The sequence below is a fragment of the Patagioenas fasciata genome, chromosome 14 (assembly GCF_037038585.1).
Source record: "Patagioenas fasciata isolate bPatFas1 chromosome 14, bPatFas1.hap1, whole genome shotgun sequence".
Classification (NCBI taxonomy): domain Eukaryota; kingdom Metazoa; phylum Chordata; class Aves; order Columbiformes; family Columbidae; genus Patagioenas; species Patagioenas fasciata.
Window position 1 is genome coordinate 9,298,012 of NC_092533.1, and position 19,295 is coordinate 9,317,306.

At 38.7% G+C, this 19,295-nt stretch overlaps 1 protein-coding gene across 5 annotated transcripts in view; it reads right to left on the reverse strand.

Moving 5' to 3' along the window:
- Positions 1 to 4,509: 4,509 nt before the first annotated feature.
- SMAD5 (SMAD family member 5) overlaps positions 4,510 to 19,295 on the reverse strand; it is a 29,608-nt gene continuing 14,822 nt past the window's right edge. For 3 of the 5 annotated variants that reach the window (XM_065848811.2, XM_065848812.2, XM_065848814.2), the window contains exons 2-7: positions 15,861 to 16,474; positions 14,371 to 14,622; positions 13,073 to 13,192; positions 12,223 to 12,444; positions 9,504 to 9,760; positions 4,510 to 8,598 (exon numbers count right to left, since the gene is read on the reverse strand). In XM_065848811.2, coding sequence (XP_065704883.1) covers positions 8,455 to 8,598; positions 9,504 to 9,760; positions 12,223 to 12,444; positions 13,073 to 13,192; positions 14,371 to 14,622; positions 15,861 to 16,263 — 1,398 coding nt within the window. In that variant the 5' untranslated portion in view covers positions 16,264 to 16,474 and the 3' untranslated portion in view covers positions 4,510 to 8,454. The remainder of the gene's footprint in view (positions 8,599 to 9,503; positions 9,761 to 12,222; positions 12,445 to 13,072; positions 13,193 to 14,370; positions 14,623 to 15,860; positions 16,475 to 19,295) is intronic. The other 2 variants (XM_065848813.2, XM_065848815.2) reach the window with 1 other exon arrangement.

Consider the following 19,295-nt stretch of genomic DNA (forward strand, 5'->3'; position numbering starts at 1 on the left):
ATGATTTTTAAGTACAACACTGTTTTCAGCTATCAGTTACAGAGTTTGATCTAAGAATTTCTGCTGGCAAAGAACCTCAGAATCTGATAAAGCACATATTGCATTGCAGCCTACTGTACTTTATTTAAATTAAACCCTGGAATAATCCTGTTTTCCCCCACAGCCTGGTAGTTGAAGTGATACCCCAGAAGAACTTGTCATGCTCAGAGTGCTGGCTGATTTACTGGGAAAGCTTTTATGCATGCCCTGTGGTGCTCTCATCAATACCTGGAATTATTTCCATTGCAGAAGAAAGTTCTATTAATGACATTTTAACCAACGTATGAAACATACGTAAAGAAAACATCTGAGATACTCTCTTTCACCAGGGCCAAAATTCAAATGGACATGAAATCTACTTCCTGACCACAGGCACTCCAGGAAAAGGGATTGATTGGCATTTTAGCCCTTGTAACTGGTTCATTAGGTTCATGACACACATGGTCCCAAATGTCCACTCCATCCCTGCCCCTCCTCGCCTTCTGCCGGTCACACGCCTGCCCCTGACACAAATATATCACTCACTGTGTCTTTAGAGCAAACCTCTTTTCTCAATGTGCCTTTTCAAAAAAGCCTCTGGACACTCCCAGCTCTGCAGCCGCCTCCTGCCTGGTGGCCCCTCATGGCAACCTGGAGGTTGATGAAGGACAAGACATGAAGGACAAGACAAACACCAGAAATGTGGGACACAATGCTGTGAGACGTGGGGTGGCCCCAGTTCAGAGAAGCTCTTGATTAGATGTTTGGCTTTCAAAAAATGAGTAGCTCCCATAACGCTTCAGAAAGCATCCATATGCTTAAAATACACGGCTGCACGCTCTACTGAATCAGGACCTGTGTGTTAAGGTTTAACTCTTCTTCCTCTGGGCCAGGGAAACAACTCATCACTTCCACCTGGGAGCAGTGAGATCTTTCGCACCTGATCCCACCTGTCTGGCAGTCAGCTTTGTCCCACGCCAAAACTACCTCTTCCCTCCAGCAGGAGCCTGGTGGGCTCCAGTGATGTTCAATAACACAGTAACCCACGATCCCCCTGGGAATGTGCTGCCTTATCACTCTCGTCCTGCTTCTCTTCCCTCCAGCGCAGCATCAGCAACCACTCAAACAGCAACAAAGAGTTCATTAATTAAATTCTGAACTGATAGACCTGGTGTAAACTTGCTCTGCAGCTATAGCTGGTCTGGCTTGGTAGCAGTTTCCCCAGTCACAGACGTTTAAAGGAAACATTTGGGCTGGCACAGCAAAAAGTCTGGAGAGATAACTTCACACTGCGCTTCTCTCATATCATTTTCTATAGATCTGTGCCTTCATTTCTTGCACAAAAGTATTTTTAGTCTTCTCCTAGAGCAGAGCTCCTTCAACAGACATTGACACGAACTGCTCGCTGTAGGACTGACCAACAGCCACCGCTTGTTCTAGACCGAGGTGACCATCGCGCTCACAAAATGGGACACTCCTGTGATGTTGGTTTCTCACCACCCTTAAAAGAGCAGATGATTTCCAGGTATCCAGCACAAATTCGAGGTAGTAGTGAAGAAAATGTCTTAGCTGGCAAGGTATCTCTGCTGGGACAGGTTGCCTGCTTCCGAATTTTTGCAATGAACTCTCAGACCGATTTTTCTTGTCATTTCAATGTTATAAACTGCCAGTTGCTGCAATGTTTTGCTTTTAACTGGACACTTACAACCACATTTTCCAGTCGATGAAACTGCGATCTCAGACTTACCTTTAGAAGCAGAAAACAGGCAGATTAAGAGAATCCCAAGCCAGATCTTCCATTCAGTTTGCTCTTAATTAGAGCTGAAAAATGTTGCTTAAAGAAATATGTGTATAGCACACTTGAACATGTGGCTCTGTAAGGCAGTTAACAAGAACAATATATTCTGAAATAATTTGACGCAGACTGCCTGGAAATTGTAGAACACCAAAGCACCTATTTGCTCCTTTTTTAAGGTGAATGTGCCCTGAGAACTCAATCAGCCAGAGGATTCTTATTCAGAGTCTTGAGGTCTTGACTGAGCTGCACTTCAGACACCTCTCAGGATGGTTTTAGAGGAAAATACTGCTAAACACAGAGACATGGGGCAGAGAGAAAGCCAGACTATGTGTCTTCCAACACACAGGAGTTGGAAAGTCATGCAAAAGAGCAACTGAACTGAGCATCTGGGAAAAGCAGCAAGACAGTTGGACTCAAAGAATATTTGTCTTCTCAGTGGCTTTAGTCATGGTTTTCTGGGGATTAATAGTGGTTTTGGGGTTTGCTTGGGTTTTTTTTCTTTCTGTCCCCCCCCCCCCCCCCAAAAAAAAAGAAGAAAAGGTTCTACTTTGACTCTCACTGTTCCCACTCTACAGCTTGCATAGGCTTCATTTTCCAGTCTATGCAAGCTACTCCCCAGCATGTAGCTTTCTTTTGCTTCACTATTACATTTGCAAGTGGCTGGAGTGGGAATCCACACTCCACAGCTACAGAGAAACCATTTTCACTGCACCTCTATGAGAAACATACACTGGACGACATCTCTTCACTTCAAACTTTATACACGGATATCCAAAACTAAGGGGAACGATTATTTCTGTTCAATGGTATCAACCCAAAGTGCGAACACTAATCAGCATAAGCCAGTTCTTTTGCCAATACTAATTAAGCATTAGGATGACAGAGTACCTAGAAATATTTAGCCAGTCAGGTGATAATTCACAGGTACTTTTGGACCTTTTACAGAAGCCCCAGTGCACATGGAAGATAACTGTCTCAGCATCCTAAACTAGAAGATTAACCATGCTTAAGATTTCAAAGGAAACGAGAGCCGGTGTCATCACGAGTGCAGGCCAGTGATTTTTTTTTAATGTTTGCAGTGTCTGGAAACACCAGCTCTAAATAACATAAAACACCGAATTTGGCAAATTAAATGGAATCAGCATTCCCATTAAACTAAGCACTTACTTCGGGAAAGCTATTTGGAAAAGCCTGGTTTAGAGCACTGTCTCAACATCAATGTCCTCTGACCAGAGTACCTACAGTAAGTGTTAATTTCCCTAATTCCCTTAACTTCTGTGGAACAGTTTTTGTAGCTGAGTGTGACTTGTGGGGATGCTGTCAGACAGGGAAGGGTTGGTGGCCCCAACAGGGCAGGGAGCGCTCCAGGACAAGACCAGCAGATTTCTCTTGGCACAGGACACCGACATTTAATCACTTTAAATGCCAAGTGAGATATTTGCTTTTTACGCAGCAGTGAACAGAAGTAACCTGTGACTCATTTAACACACAGTGCAGGTTGGAGTGGGGGTGGAAAAGGTGGGTTTTGCCTAAAGCTTTTTTTCCTCTGAAAAAAAGCCCTGAATTAACAATTTCACAGGTTAGTTTGGCAAGCTAAGAGATGCAATTATCATCTGTTCCTATACTCCTAATTCCCCAGAAAGACTAGTAAGACTAACTAAAACTCTTCACTTCTATAAAATATTTTAAAGCTTTTAAATAACCAGGATTTTTTTTCTTTAATTTTTCCTTAACTTACATAGAAAGCTATTAATACAAGTCCATATAGTTTCTTGAAAAAAAAAATCAAACCACTGCAACACTTAATTTCAAATGTTACTCGCTCACAAATTAGACTATTCTCTAGGTAACAAGATCATAATAAATCTTCTGGGAATTTTACATGGCAATCATTCTTCTGGAAACAAACCACGGGGTTTCAGGAGACTTAACAAAAAAAACCAGAAACAAAACAACGTATCCGAGTGGCTGGATCCTCCTTAGTATAGTGCAGCTCTAGGTTGGGAGGGAAAAAGTGAGATGGAGTCCTGCTGCAAGGCAGCATCTGCTCACCGAATTACATCCTGAAGCGGCAATCAGAGACATGATCAACTGGTATGGACACTTGTGTTTCAGTTTGGTGCTAATCAAATAATTCAGCTTACTAAAATGCTCCTAAATTTCCATTTTATTGGAACAGTACTTGAATTTCAAGAGCTATTCAAACAGTCTTCATCTCCATGCAAAGGTTACCGCTCATCAGTGTAAAGCTCTACACACTGAGACATGATGACAGTCGTTTAAAAATGGTGTGATCAGCAACAACGCTAAAAAACCCAAACACAATAATCAGTGTTGCTGAAAACTTACCAATTTTTTTTGTACTACTGACACTTTTCTTTATAAATACCAGTAAATTGATATTGGTACTGTAACTAGAGGTTTTGGCTGGCTGCATTCTACAAGCCCCACAAAAGAAGACTCTTAAATTAGTTCAATAATTTAATCTCTGCCTCTGCGAGCACTGCAGCTTTTGCATCACCCAAGAGCAATAGAAAACTATTTTTATAATTACAAGACCACATTTGTATGAGGAGGAATATGTACATGGTAAGGCATCAGTGTCTAGTGTTACAAGAACTCATAAACCAACTTCTGTAAATAAATATTTGAGACGTACTCAGTTACAGATAAAGGAAACCAGAAAAAAAACCTGTGGGTTGTTTTGTTTTGTTTATTGAAATACGAGCAGCAGTATGCAAAAAATATCTTTAAAAACATAATATAGCAAAACCTAGTAATTTGAAAATTAACAAAATAAAAAGACGTTTAGAGTTAAATGAAAAAAAAACCTCATTGCTAGAACTGTGTTTCCTACAATGTAAACAAAAGCATAAAGGTTATGCTTGCAACAAACACAGAAGCAGGTTTATGGAGCAGCACAATAAAGCAACATTATGTTGTAATCTGATGGTTTGGTCTATTGATTTGAATTCAGAATGGGTTACCTGGTTACCTTCCTAAACAGAAACTTCACAACTACAAGAAAAAAAAGTGTCATGTCTTTTGCAGTAAAACATTTAGAAAAGGTTTTGTTTTGTTGTTTGGTGTTTCTTTCCTAAAAACCATCACTAGCAACACTTTGGGCAAGTAAACCAATATCCTGGAAAAAGATACTATTTCAAACTAGGGAGAAAGCCTGACACAGTTAAAAATTCCCTAGATTTACACTGTGAGAGCACCTGCCCAAGAATATTCAACTTTCACATTGGAATACTGTGGGGGAGAAAAAATAAAATCATAGCTTCAAGCAAAACCCAAAAGAATTCCAGTATTTTAAACAATTCAATACCAAACCATAACACATGGGCTGGTTCGTTATTCTTTTGACTAATAGGCTGTTTGTTCTGTTAGATTTGTCTCCCATCAGTCAGCCATACTAGAAAGCTTTATTTTGGTCCTATCGATACTACAAATCAGTGTCATCCCTTCATTTATGACTACTTCAGGTCTAACGCAATTAAATGAACGTAATACTTACACAAGGCACCGGACTGACCACCAGCAAGACTAAAGTCTTCTAAGGAAGAATATCCCAGCTACCGCCTTATCTTAGTGACTGTAACAGCAAACCCAGAAAGAACTTCAGTACGTGCCTGTTCAGACTCTTTGCTGGTATTGCCAAAGCTGTTCGTTAATGCTCTGGTTGGTGCAAAGTAGAAAGATGCCCCAAAAGAAGAAAATACACTATGAAAGCCAAAACCGTTTTCATTGAAGAGTAACATTAAATCTAAGCTGGGCTATACTGGGAAGGCTCCATCTTCTACTACCACATTACCGGCTGATTCAATCTCTCCATCCCCCTCCATCTAGATCAAGAAGTGACTTATACACAATTATGCTGCAACAGAGGCAGCACTCACTGCTATTGCTGCACTTAAAGCATCGCTAGGATCAAACAGTTCTCTTCCAATTCCTCTGTGCATCAATACCTGAATTTTGTACCAGCAGCACAGATAAAGTACACGTGATTAGAAAAACCATGAACCAGTAGCACACAAAATTTGCTAACTAGAAAGTTTTCAAAAAGTTCTACTTCAAAGGAAAAGTAGAACATAGACAAACCTCCCTGGGCCTGCTCCTGCAAGCCTACTCTGGCAAAATCAGCACACACACGGATATTCCCAGCATGTATGTATTACAGTTCAAGAGTATGTACAGAAGCAAAAAAAATGGAGAACTTTAATGACAGCATCAGAAGTGGCTTAACTGGATATTATTGCAGAAATTACGGTTCAGTGCCTGGGTAGCCAATCAAAGCACAATACCAGCACTGAGCACCAGCCTGGCTCAGGAACACTCACTTCAGCACCCGGCCTTGAGTCATTTCGTTGGCCACTTCTAAACATACAAGTGAACAGACACAAAGCCAGGTGAAAAACATTTTGGATAAAGTAAAATCTTGTACCTACAACTTAGATCTTACCTTAATCCAATGTGCCATGACATTTATTATAAAAGCTAGTAAAGGAAAAAAAAAAAATCCTGTAGTGTCAAATACATATATGCAGCAAATTGACTGAAAGTCAGGCCTGGGGAAAAGAAAATAGAAGCCTGATCCTGCAGCCAACTGACTTCGCAACTTAGCGCATCAAAAGAACAATCTGTGGGTTGGAGTTCCAAAGAATGAAACAGAAGACCCCAAAGGTGAGTGGCAAATAATGGTATTTCCCTTGTTTGTTTTTAAACACACTCAAGAAACTGCTTAAAAAAAACCCAAAACAAAACACAAAACACCAAGTAATACAGAAATTCCTGTACAAGAGAACATTACTGTTCTGCAGAAGTATTACAGTTTATTCCTTTAAGGCATTTCATAAGAAGCATTTTAATGACACGTAAACAACTTTATTCCTTTAAGATCATTTGTTATTTAGGTACCATATGATGCACGATTTCCACGTTTGAGCAGAAACTGTCATTCAATAGAAGACACAAGAACTCGTGTAAGCAATCAATATCTCAGGATTGCAGCAATTAACTGCAACACATCTTTTAGTAAGTATTTGCATTTTGGAGTTTTCAGCCTCTCCCCCAAACAATGAACCCTTTTCCGGAGGGCTGTTTGGGAAAAAGAAAAAGGAGGGTGGGAAGTTAAAAAATAGATCATTTTCTGCATGCAAAGAAATTTTGTATATACTTCACTTCTAATTCTCTTAGAATGTTTCTTTCAGCCTCCTTTCTTATTATTTAGAGGGGGAAAAATATGCATACATTATTTAACTGATTTCTTTTAGTGTTTAGTACAGTGTTTAAATTCTCTACTGAGTAATACAACAGCACAGGCAACAGGATTCTTTACATGTGAGAGAGAAATTTCATCGTCATGTTAATGCAGTCCTTCTACCCCATAAAGCTGCCAACTACAGTTATGAGTCTTCTGATGGAACACCTGCCACCAGGGACAGGATCAAGACCACTGTTTCATGTAGGCTACAAAGAAGTGACTACTTTTGGTCATCACCAACAGGTCTGTATTAAGTTACATGATCTGGAAGTAAAAGCTTCTGCATTCAGTTACTAACTTGCTAAGCCACTCACAGTCTTCAAAGAGACTCAAACTCATACTGAAAGTGAATTAAATACAGTGTAATCACTAATACTGCGTAATGTCTACTGAGAGATTAAAAGGCCTAACACAGATCAATTCCAGACAGGTAAATAAACAGCTAGAACACCAAAAAGAAAACAACAAAAAAAAACTTATTCCTTCCAAAAAGTAGTAAGCACTGCCATTTACAAATAGTAGTGTTTATGTTAAAATAGAGAAGGGTACCTAAAAAGAAATAGCCTTGGCAACCAAATCCAAATGGCATGAGTGTAAATCAAAGCAAAACAAGAATTACTACTCCAGAAACGTGCAAGGTGTTTACCTTGTATGAATTACTATTTAAAATGGTGGTTAAAACAGCTATTACAAAACTGAAGTGGGAAAAGGCTAAGAACTGCTATTCTGTATTAATATACAGCGTGTTTATGACAGCATTTTCCAATAGACAATACAAGTGTTTTTACACCACTCCAATATTTGTAAAAAGTATATTTCACGTGTACGCTTAAAAAAAAAAAATCACATTGTTCAATCTGAGGCGAATTAGCCCTAATAAAGTCTAATTTTGCTTATGACAGATGTCAACCTTAAGATGTTAAACAACTACGCTAAAAATACAGCTTGCCAGCTGGAGCTGCACATGTTCAGACAGTTTCATAAACTTAAAAAGAAAATCCCAAACTATGATATGTATTTATTTTCTGAAGTCAGTCTTCATAATTCTTGTCCCTACAGGACAAAATGAAAACAATTTTCCAGTTAAGACATATGCCTGTTTGAGTTCTACTTGAAGGAGGGGAAAGTGTTCTGAATTTTTCAATAGACTTTTTTCCCTTAGGGCTCAACTGTCACTTAAGCATCACAAGAACAAATTGAAATGTAAAACTGATTAGCTATACACAATGGAATTGGTCACAAAGGGATTTAAAAAAAAAAATAGTTAAACCGTAAGATCCATTCTCCATATAGCTCACAGTATCCACACTGGAAGTTTCTCTATAATTAGAATAAGTTCGCTAAAAACAAGGCTGAAGACAGAACTTCGGCACTATGAAACAGATGAGATGGGATTAAGAGGAGAACCCATTTGTGTAAGTACTTTATCCAGCCACTGGAGGGGCCCATGAAGATGAATTTCTATCCAGCACGGGGTGCTTGTGACATCTTGTCGGTGATATTCGGCTCCCCAGCCCTATAAAAACGAACAAAGTGTTATCCGGCAAGTTGAGAACATGCTTGTCTTTCAAAATAACTGTACTAACAAGAAGCAGGAAATCATGTTTTAAGATCCTTCTCTCAAGGTAACTCACAATCTAGCAACAGTTCTTATCTAACTGGAAAAAAAGAAGGGTAGGAAGGAGCGGCAGGGAGGCTGCACCAGAAGCCTGAACCAAGACTTGTCTGCACTACACAAGCTGCTCTGTGGAGCTCATTGCTTACTGGAGAATGACCCCTGGCTATGGCCACATCTCTCTTCTGCTTCTCCCTCCTCCTCCTCCACACTCCTTAACCGAGCATCATTTATCATAGCTGACAAAACAAACAAGACATCTTTTGGGCAAGACACAAAAAACCCCTGTAAGGTCCAAGCCTAGGCTCCATGCTACATCTGAAACAGACAGCATCTTGATTGAACAACACTGAGAAAATATTACTGTATGAATAGCAGCATAAATTCAAAATGTATTTTTTCCATTGTCAGTTTTTAAACAATATTAATATCTTTGAAGGGGTTGCATTTTTTCCTGCAACCACTTACACTCCTCTCTACTCACATTCTTTTAGCGGTCTTGTAGTTCACGTTGTTCCTTCAAATTTAGAGCATGAGCTCAAATCTCCTTTAATAAAATTACAGCAACCACAATGATTAAATCCCTGTCCTGAATACTGAAGTAACTAAATACACAGCCAACATTCAATATAGCAATCTGTGCTTTTACTGTCTTGCATCGATTTCCCTCCCCCCAAATTAACCATTTTCATGGAGAACCACACCAGATCAGAATAGCGTTGCTGCATTGTTACAGTGCTAATGTAATTACTGTTGAATACTCAAATCCACAATAAATTTAAATGCCCCCTAAATAATTTGTTTACCTTTACAAAACTCATTCGAATGGTGCACATCTTGGTGAGCTCGTATACTGCTTCAAACCCATGGTTGACAGACTGAGCTAAAAGCTGAGCAAACTCCTGGTTGTTGAAAATTTTCAGGCTGCATCCACTAGGAATCTTGCACACAGTCGTTGGATGAAAGCCATGGTGGTAGTTGCAGTTCCTGCTCTGTACAAATATGCTGCTGTCACTTAAACACTCAGCATAGACTTCTCCACCAACATAGTAGAGATGAACTCCTTGAAAACAAAGAGAAAAACATTTCAAATTGTTTTCTTCCTAGGAATACTTCATACAACTCCCTTGAAATCAGAGACAAAGTAAATTTTCTGTTTGAAGAGCTTTACAGAAAAGCTCTTTAGCCCATACTAGAAGACATTTTCTCATTTCTAATGCAGTAGGTCTCATTATACATCAGCCACTAGATGTCCTTCTCTCATCAATTACAGAATAGAATGAAAAAACTTTCACAAGTCAAGGTATTTTCCTAGAGAACTTATGGGGATTTTATAACTCCAGTTTTATAAAACTGCTAGCTTCTGCCTATGACAATTCCAACAGAAATCAAAGTGCCTAAGAGAAGAGGCTGTGACAGACACGAACAAGAAAGTATATCCATAGCCTGCTCAGATTTTTAACGTATTTTATCAGGCAAAAGAAGAGGTAAGTTCATTTAGTTGCACAACTGCAATACCATCAGGCTTTACAGACCTTAAAAATCAACAGAGCTCCTAGATTTATCATATCTGCCTGGATTCACCTATGCACATGAGCTATTCCCTCCCTTCGTGTTCTGAAGCCAATATTACACTAAATCTGAATAAAAATTAATATATAAAAGCAGATGATCCTTTCAGGATCCCAACACGGATTCTCACACTCCTATTTTGGTTGAGATTCTCACCTCCCTACTCCAGAGCTTCTCCCTTTCCCCCACCCACCATTACATGGTCGGGATACAGTTCAGTTTGACACATCTTCCTGCAACACCCTGAGAATCCCCTGCAGACTATCCCGTGGTTTGCCAGATGAGCCTGCAGCACCTCAACAGATGCCAGCTGATCTTTCAGACAGCAGCAACTGTTGTGAACACCGTTAGACCCACTTGAGACTAAGGTAGAACAAAGGTTACGCAGAGGAACCGTTGGCTTCATCAACTACAAATGGCTGTCAGAATATCTAAGGTGGGCAAGAATACATTTTCACAACACAACTCTATTTCTTTAAAAAGACAGGGATCACAATGTGCTATCTAACCTGTTCTGAGGAAAGACCTGTGAGACCTCTGAACGGGGGAACTGGATAATATAGCAGTTTGAGAAGAACACAGACATTTAAAAAAATAATCCAACGCACAATCGGAAGTCATGCTTGCAATGCAACGCTTCTACAGAAAAAAAAAAAAAATGAGGAAATAGGACTGAGTAGTTTTAAGAAGGAAAAAATTCAGACTTTCCAAGCAAAAGCCATAAATAAACAACATTTATCCCAAAACTAACTGTTCTCAGAACTGTTACCATAAAGCAAAGTTTTAGTTTAATAATTAGTATTAGAGATACAGATATTTTAGAGCTCATTGCAACCAACACTATTCTACAACATGATGTTGGTTCTTTTTTACATTTCTGACCTTTGGTGGATGCACAAGATTCCTCTGCTAGTACCACTGCAAGGGGCAGGCCCAAACAAAAGAACTTGAACAAACCACTCACAATAAACCATAATAAATTTTCTTGGACAACAGAATTGCAGAGCCAAGTTTCCACCAGATATTAATATCTTGTGGTCTACAGATTATCTACAAAACTTCGCCATATTTATAGCAGTTTCTAATTAAAAGACTGATAAGTGACAGGTGTTCAAGAGATATAACAAGCAACAGTAACTTTCATAAAAAAAAAAAAAAAAAAACAACCCAAGACCAACTGTACCAAATTATTTTAGGTGGTTAAAAGGCCTCTAGACATGTGCAATGCAAACAGGGGTCTCTTTTCGGGATTTAGTTACAAAAAAAGGAGCTATTCAGGAAGAGTACTACATTTTAGGATAATTCAGGCACATTCCAAAGGTGAAAACCACGCACCTAGTTGTGCTATCAGCCAAACAGTACTAGAAGATCTTGCAAAACCTGTTGTCTTCAGGAATCCCTCCCACACACATACACACCCCCTGGATTCACTCAGACAAATCAGCCCTTGCAGTTTTGCATTAGCATTTCAAAGTCCTGCTGCCAACTCATGCAAGATATTCGAAGACACTGTAGACCACAGTGTACTACCTTGCATAAACAACAAAATGAAAAAAAAATCTTTGATATACTGTAAAGTGGTATGGAGAATATGATTTAAGCAGGAGGTATAACACAGACAATCAGAAGTCCTGCAATATGTTTCTTGGTGCTGAAACACAAAATTCTACATAAAGACTATCTTATCCATAACAAACAAGCCCCTGTGACAATATAGGTCGGTAAGGAAGAGGTAGTATTTAATCTCTTACACTAGTGCCAAAGAAAAATGCATGCAATTCCTAGACTAATTAGAATCAAACTATGTCTAAGTCAACTGTCTTCAGACGCTGAAGAGGTAGACAAGAATAGCAGCAGTAATCTGTGATATATTAGCTGAGAGTAATCATTGCGGTATAGAGAAACTGAAATAAAAACAAGAACTTAAGCGTGTGTAACACAACTAGGCTTTACCTTTTCCAATATGTCGTCTAGTGTTCTCGATTGTTGAGTTGCGATTAACATTTGAGAGCAAACCTAAGCAGAACCTGTTCTTATTATTGGAGGGATCTGTAAACCCATCTACTAAGACACTTGTAGAAGATGCATGAAAAGCCTCCCCAACACGATTATTTAATTCATAATACACAATCGAACACCAGTGTTTGGGTTCTTCATAGGCAACAGGTTGAACATCTGAAAATAAGCAAAATGGAAATACCAGTTTACACAAACGTTAAAATATTAACTCTAAGAACCGTAAAGCAGGCCTTCTAAACTATCAACCGATAACTAACAGCTTAGTCAACAGTTATGATGGGCAAGACCAGTCCTGATTAAGATCTTAATGATTTTTACTTTAATGCATTTTTAGCTAGTCCACTGATTTTATAAGTATTTTCCTATTTTAAGCCTGATTTTAAACAAACAAAAAAACCTACAAAAAAAATAGAGATGACTGTGACATCAGGTGAAACATGATTCTTCTGCCCACTTCTAGAAAAAACTGTTTTAATTGATGTTTTGAGACTCAATTTTCACAGCCTTTGTGCATATACAATTCTAACAGCAGGCAAAAGTAGCAGAAAAGACTAATTCTGGAAAACAAAAAATGCGTACTGTGCACCTGAGGCTTTAAAAACAAGAGATGCAAATAAGCAAGTTTTATTTCTCAAGTCTTCCTGTCGTAGCCCCAGTTTGCCTTGGAGGACACTTCCATTTGTCAATAAAGTTTACTGGGCCATTTGAAGTTATTTGTTCAAATTGAGTCATGAGTTTTAAGAAGTCAAACTATGTTAATCTTACACCATACTATATAACTTACCTCTGGTAGATATATTTGGCATAATTTGAGGGATCATTGTATTGCTCGTGTCCATAGACTGAGAATTATCCTGCCCCATTTGGTCATCAGGTGGCATATATGCAGGAGGTGGAGTATCAGCTACAAACAGAAAAATAAGAATAAACCAGAATAAACCTCAATTTACTATATTTATTTTTTTCATTCTACAGTTGTAAACACACAAAAATACTCTTGAACAAGAGACATTACTTTGAAAATGGCTCCACAAGTTTTAATCTAAAGACAACCCAGCCAAGTGTCTTTACAGTAACCTCCTTCAACAGCTGGATTCTTACCTATGTGGCTAAAACCAAGATCAGACACTTGAGGAAAACTAGGAGATGTAGCTTTTTCTTTTTGCTCATTTCTTTAGCTGCAGTCCTGCAGCTGGGCAAGACAGTGTGTTTTTCCACACAAACATCAGCTTTCTTGCCTACCCTCTTCTCCTTGTTCAAAAAGAAAGAAGTAGTAGAAGAAAGAACTATATTTGCTGTAGCATAACAAAGGCTTAAACCAGGTATTTTTCTGCCACTTCTGTAGGCTGAGTTAATTTTAAAAGTGTGGATCTCTGCATTCTTCCATTCAGCACAACAGTCAGTGTACCAACACGCTACTAACCCTTATTTCGGAAATTCCCTCCACATACATGAATGCATCTGTCCCAGTGATCACAGTCCTTATCACAGGGACACCCCACTTAACAGACACTCTTTCTGCAGCGCTGGGCAACCAGAAAGAACAAAGATGAGGCCACTGAGCTACTGGAAAAATAAATTATTTATTAACTTCTTTACTTTATAAACCACACCAACAACCACACAAACTCAATAAGGCTTCTTTCCTTTGCCCCTTCATTTTCTTTCCCCTATTTTCACCCAAATCTGTTAAGTTCCTATCAAAACTTTGCTCTGTTTTTTCCAGTGAAAGGCCGCATGTGTCTTTATTCAGAGGAAGACACCAACGAACTTCTTGCTCAGTCTCCTCCTACATCTGCTTTCCTTTCAGTGTCAGATATTCTTCCAAAGTACGTATCAGGTACTCTACATTGAAGCTGTGCAAAATAACTCACCACTATGGTATCCAGGACAAAAAACATTTGGAAAAATTAAACTATATCAATTAACTCTGACCAGTGACAAAACTAGGAAGAAAACCCCTGAAGATGCAAATGGAAAAGCAATTTATTGCAAGTTATCACAAATTCCTGAGGTAGTATGTCACAATGGCATGTGACATTTCAATTATTTTTATGGAGCTGACATTTAGGCTTTACTTACCGGGTAGCTGAAATGGGCTAGATGGTCCGGAGCTAGCTGGGGAGCTGGGGTAAGTGCTGCTGGCTGGAGAAGGCGGATAGGGACTGTTCGGTGAAATGGAAAATGGAGTGCTGTTGGGCTGCTGGAAAGAATCTGGAAATGTCGCGTTGTGTGGCATATGTGGTTCATTGTGGCTTAGGTTCCTGAACTGAACTAGTAGACTGTGCTGTGGATTGAATTCACTATGTCTAGGCACTAACACTGGAGGTAGAACTGAAAAAACAAACCAGAAAACAGAGAAACTTCCATTAAAAACTGAGATAGAAGGAAAGAGATACAAATAATTTGCTATTCTGCTCATCATGAAAATTTCAACACTAGGTGAGGTGGAAAGGGCAGTATTCATCTGTCATGCCTTTACTCCATCCTCTCTATTTTTTTACATTATGCTTCAGAGAAGACTCAATCTTTACTCTTGCAAAAATCAGAGCAAAACCACACTTACTATCTCATGCTACTGGAAGTAGATTTTTGTCTGTGGGGTTTTTGTTTCGTGGGTTTTTGGTGTGTTTTAGTTTGTTTTTAAACACGACATAGCATGTACCCAAGTACAGGTTTAGAAGTGACAAACCCACTGTATGTGTACATTATCAAATCAGTAAAAATGGAAATATAGTGTATCTTATTATAGTCATACTATATAGTTACATGTAGTCATTTTCACTGAGGAAAAATAAAATCTATACAACAACATGTAACTATTGCTAAGCTGAAGTTTTAACTTTCAAATTCAAGAGTGTTGGAGTCTGGAATTCAAGTGCTACAGTAGAGCACTTGAGCACTAGAGCCGGTTGCAGTAGAATTACAACCATTTTGTAGAACAACGGAAGCAACTTTTCGCTATGTTTTCCAGAGCAACATAATTCATCTCTCCCACTCATAACCACAATCCTCCTCACCTTCTCCCATGGCAACATGCCTTAACAGTAGCCTTGTTACCTGACACAAATTTGGTAGGTACCTTGTTCTAACTGATCATCACTCAGTTCTGTTCAGCGCTTCTGCCTGCTAATGGGAAATGAAATGGGGAACACTGCACCCTAGAATATTTTTTTAACATCTCCTCAATTCATGTCACTCACTGATTAAATATTAAGCCGCTGAAAGAAGGCTACCAACCTCCTTGCAAGGACTGAGGTTTTTAAACAGGTTTCTCAAAGAAAGTAAAAGTCTTCTGATTACTACTTTCCTATTTTCTTATGAATGAGGACTTTGCTACCAACTTTAAGGGTAGCAAGCTTAAGAAATCTGTGGGAAAAGTGTGATTTACCACAAGGGAAAACAGCTAGTACAGAATGGACAACACAACTCCGCAAAACCCCACTAGGAAAGTACACATTGAACATTCCTCTTCCAAACTCTCCCATACACCATGTATAACTTGTTATACAGTACTGGAGGAGGAGAAGGGAGCGAACAAGAGATTTTGTTCAGTTTTTAGATAGACATACCTGGGCTTTCCACCCTCTTATAGTGGTATGGATTGATGCAGACTTCCTTCTGTTTAGATCCAAAAGGAAATTCACAAATATCCAATGGCTTCAGCTCATGATGGCTTTGTAGATCTGGCCAACGCCAAACACGACAGTAAATTACATGGGGAAGGCCTTTCCGGTGAGAAACTTGAAGTCGTCCATCTAAAGAGCGGGGGATAGTAACACACTTGCTAGGCTGCCCTGGACTGCTCAAGGCTCTCTCCAGTTCTTCCATAGCACCCTTTTTCTTTTTCAGCTTTTTTACCAAAGCATCAACAGCTTTTTCTGCCCATTTTTCCTCTTCATCTCCTTGTTTCCAGCCCAACAGACGCTTTACAGCTGGGCTAGTAAAGGAGAACAAACTGGCCATTGACGTCATTTGACACAAGTCTTCAAAAGGTTTGTTATGTTTTGTCTGGTTGGGTTTTGGTTTTGTTTATTTGTTTTTTCAAATGAATGTCAGTGTATACCAAAAGCAGTTATTGCCATAGATGAGGTGTATTATTTCTTGGAGGCTGACAAATGAACATATAGATGCCAGTGACGTCTTCAGATCAAAAATAATGATCGATTCTTCCAATTTAGTCCTACTAAAAAGATAAGTTAACAAGGAATTAGTAAACAAGAATATGGTAAAACAAAAAGGCAGATGTTAAAAGAACACCTGTTTCAACCCTAGCCATTGCACCTGATTCTGTTTCAAAACAGAATCCCAGAACTACTAGGACCTGATCCCAAAGCTGAATAAAGTAAAGTGTGATCGAAGTCCCCAGTTCTTGCATTACTGATTAGTAAGAAAAGCACAATCACGGGACAGCACAGTTTCTGTTAACATGCCTTAAATCTGCAAGTTTCCTTCAAAAGACAGGCTTGGAGAATATGCTTTGAAACTGGTATATCCCTGTCACAGTGCTTCACCAGAAAACTTCTACTTGCTTTGAAGAAATAGTGAACAGGCACAGTGGAACCTGTAGTTCCACAGTCAGTACTTCATGGAAGTACCCAGCTTCTCAAACAGATTTTTATTTCCCAAAAGGAAAATTGCTAAAGTATCTATTTGTTTTTGAGCTCTACTGAGGCACCCAATATTTTTTCAAAAGCATTAAAAAAGAGAAAGAAACTGTAGATAACACAAAGAAAATCAAACAAAAACCAATTAAGAATAACTAATAAAAATCTCAAACCAGCCCCTCCCCAGCCACTCAAGAAGGTGGTCAACCTTTTCAGCTGTGACTATTTTTATGTTGCACTTCCTTATATCTTTTAAGAAGAACATTTGAAGCACTGGATATTTTTAGCCTTTGGAAAAAAGAAAAAAAACAAACAAACATTTTCTTTTCCCCAGAAAAAGGGGGAGGAGGAGAAAAGGCACGGCAGAGTAAGTAGGAGAAATGTGACCTCTACTACAAACTGCCTCAGAGGGAGAGGAGCAGAACAGAGCTGAGCAGCTCCAACAGTGCTCATGAATGGTGGTGTTTTCTACCACTCCCCAGCTCTAAAGCAAATCCTTCCCCCACCAATTTAAGAAGTAACGATGACAAGAGGAAATGATGTGCTGTGGCAACGAACTGATAAGAACTTGTAAAATCCCTTGTGAATACTAAATAAGCAAGTATAGACAATGAGCAGCTGGCAAAAAGCAAGAGCAGAGCTAAGAGAAAGGATGTCAATAACAAAAGATGCTTCCTCTCTTGCTACAGAGACTGCCAAACAACATTGTCTCTCAACTTTTGACAAACCGTGGTGAATTAGAACACCTAACATACCCCGAGACAACAAATCTGCACATAAGAGAAAAAGGGGTGTGTGTGTGTGGGGAGAAAGCAAGATTTAAGTGCCTCTGTGTTGCTTCTCTTAGACTGCTACCTTTAATCAAGGGGATTTTTCTTTTCCTCCCATCTTTGATTAAATAAAAATCATCTGATAAGGCTTTTTTAAGTGTCTAGGCACATTTACAAGCTCCCTCAGACATGGGTACTTCCCTGTAACAGAACCATATATTAGGTATCCTCAGCCAAACATACAGCAAACATCCCCTAGACAAAGCACCTACAATGCCACATGTAATCATTCTAGATTTTTCTACTGGGGAGAAGGGAGGCAAAGAGAGCAGAGAACAGACTGAAAGACACTCTGCTAAAATGAAGAATGTAAGTTTAAAAACTTATAAACACCCTTTACAGGAAAAATAAAAATCCATTTATTCCATGCAGTAGCTTAATCCTATTGGTACTTATGTGATCATTCAGCTTTGTTTCAATAACACAAAAAATGGGAAAAGCAAAACAAACAGAAAAACTGAAGATCTTTCTTCCTAAGCTCTCAAAACCAAAATGAACAAAAGAAATTAAAAGAAGTCTCTCTCTGCTTCAGTATGCCCTATTGAAAACAAACAAAAAACAAACACAAAAAGAAAAACACAACCACAGCACCAATTATGTATCACCTTATTTCTTCAGAAATAAAGACGTCTGCATCTTATGTATAAATTTAGTTCCCTAGAACTATTACACACGAGAACCTTTGCACCCTTCAAAGTAACAGGAAATACATAAAGGGAGATAAACTTGGCCAAGAACTCAGACTAAATTTATTCTTTTACTGCAAATAAAAGTTTACTGTTCTAAAAAGTAAAAGCTGTTCATAGTTGCAATTAACTTCCAAGCCTCGGGTACATTCAATAGCTGTAAGTTATCAGCAGTTGCTCACACCCCTAAAAAAGGAAATGAACCCACCTATTATCTCAGACCAGCAAGAAGACAATGAAAAAGTTCTATTTCTGTTTCTCAGCTATGCTTTCAAAGAATCTTAAGCATCATCAAGGCAGAAGACACTAGAAATTTCTACAGTTAAGTTGAGCTCTAATAAGATTTTTAAAAATGTCTCGACTGTTGCCACCCTGATCTATTCCATCACATCTGCCCCACCTATATCATGCAATCAAGCTTACAGATCTAGGATGCTATTCCATGATCAAGTTTTTTGGGTTTTGTTTTTAGTATTTTGAACACAACACTAACATGTAACACCTAGGAATGAAATTTTACTGGTTGTACATAACTTCAACATCATTTACCCGCAAGTATGCTTGTGGAATAAACAAGCTAACTAAAAGCAACGAAAGCTGAACAGTTCTACTAAAAAGATGCATTGCACCAACTAGTATTTGTAGGGCAAACATCAAAAGAATTTTGATAAGAGATTCTGTCCTATAAACTATGATTTTAGAAAAAAAAAAAATCTGCTTGGAATAACATAATTAGCTCTGAAAACTTTACATTAGTCTGAATACCTATCAAGCAAAATGTAGTAGAACAAGTATCCCAGAAGCACTGTAACAGATTTGATCAAAATGGTTGCAACTTATTAAAAAAAAAAAGTTTCCACATTCATGCTTGTCCCATAACCACT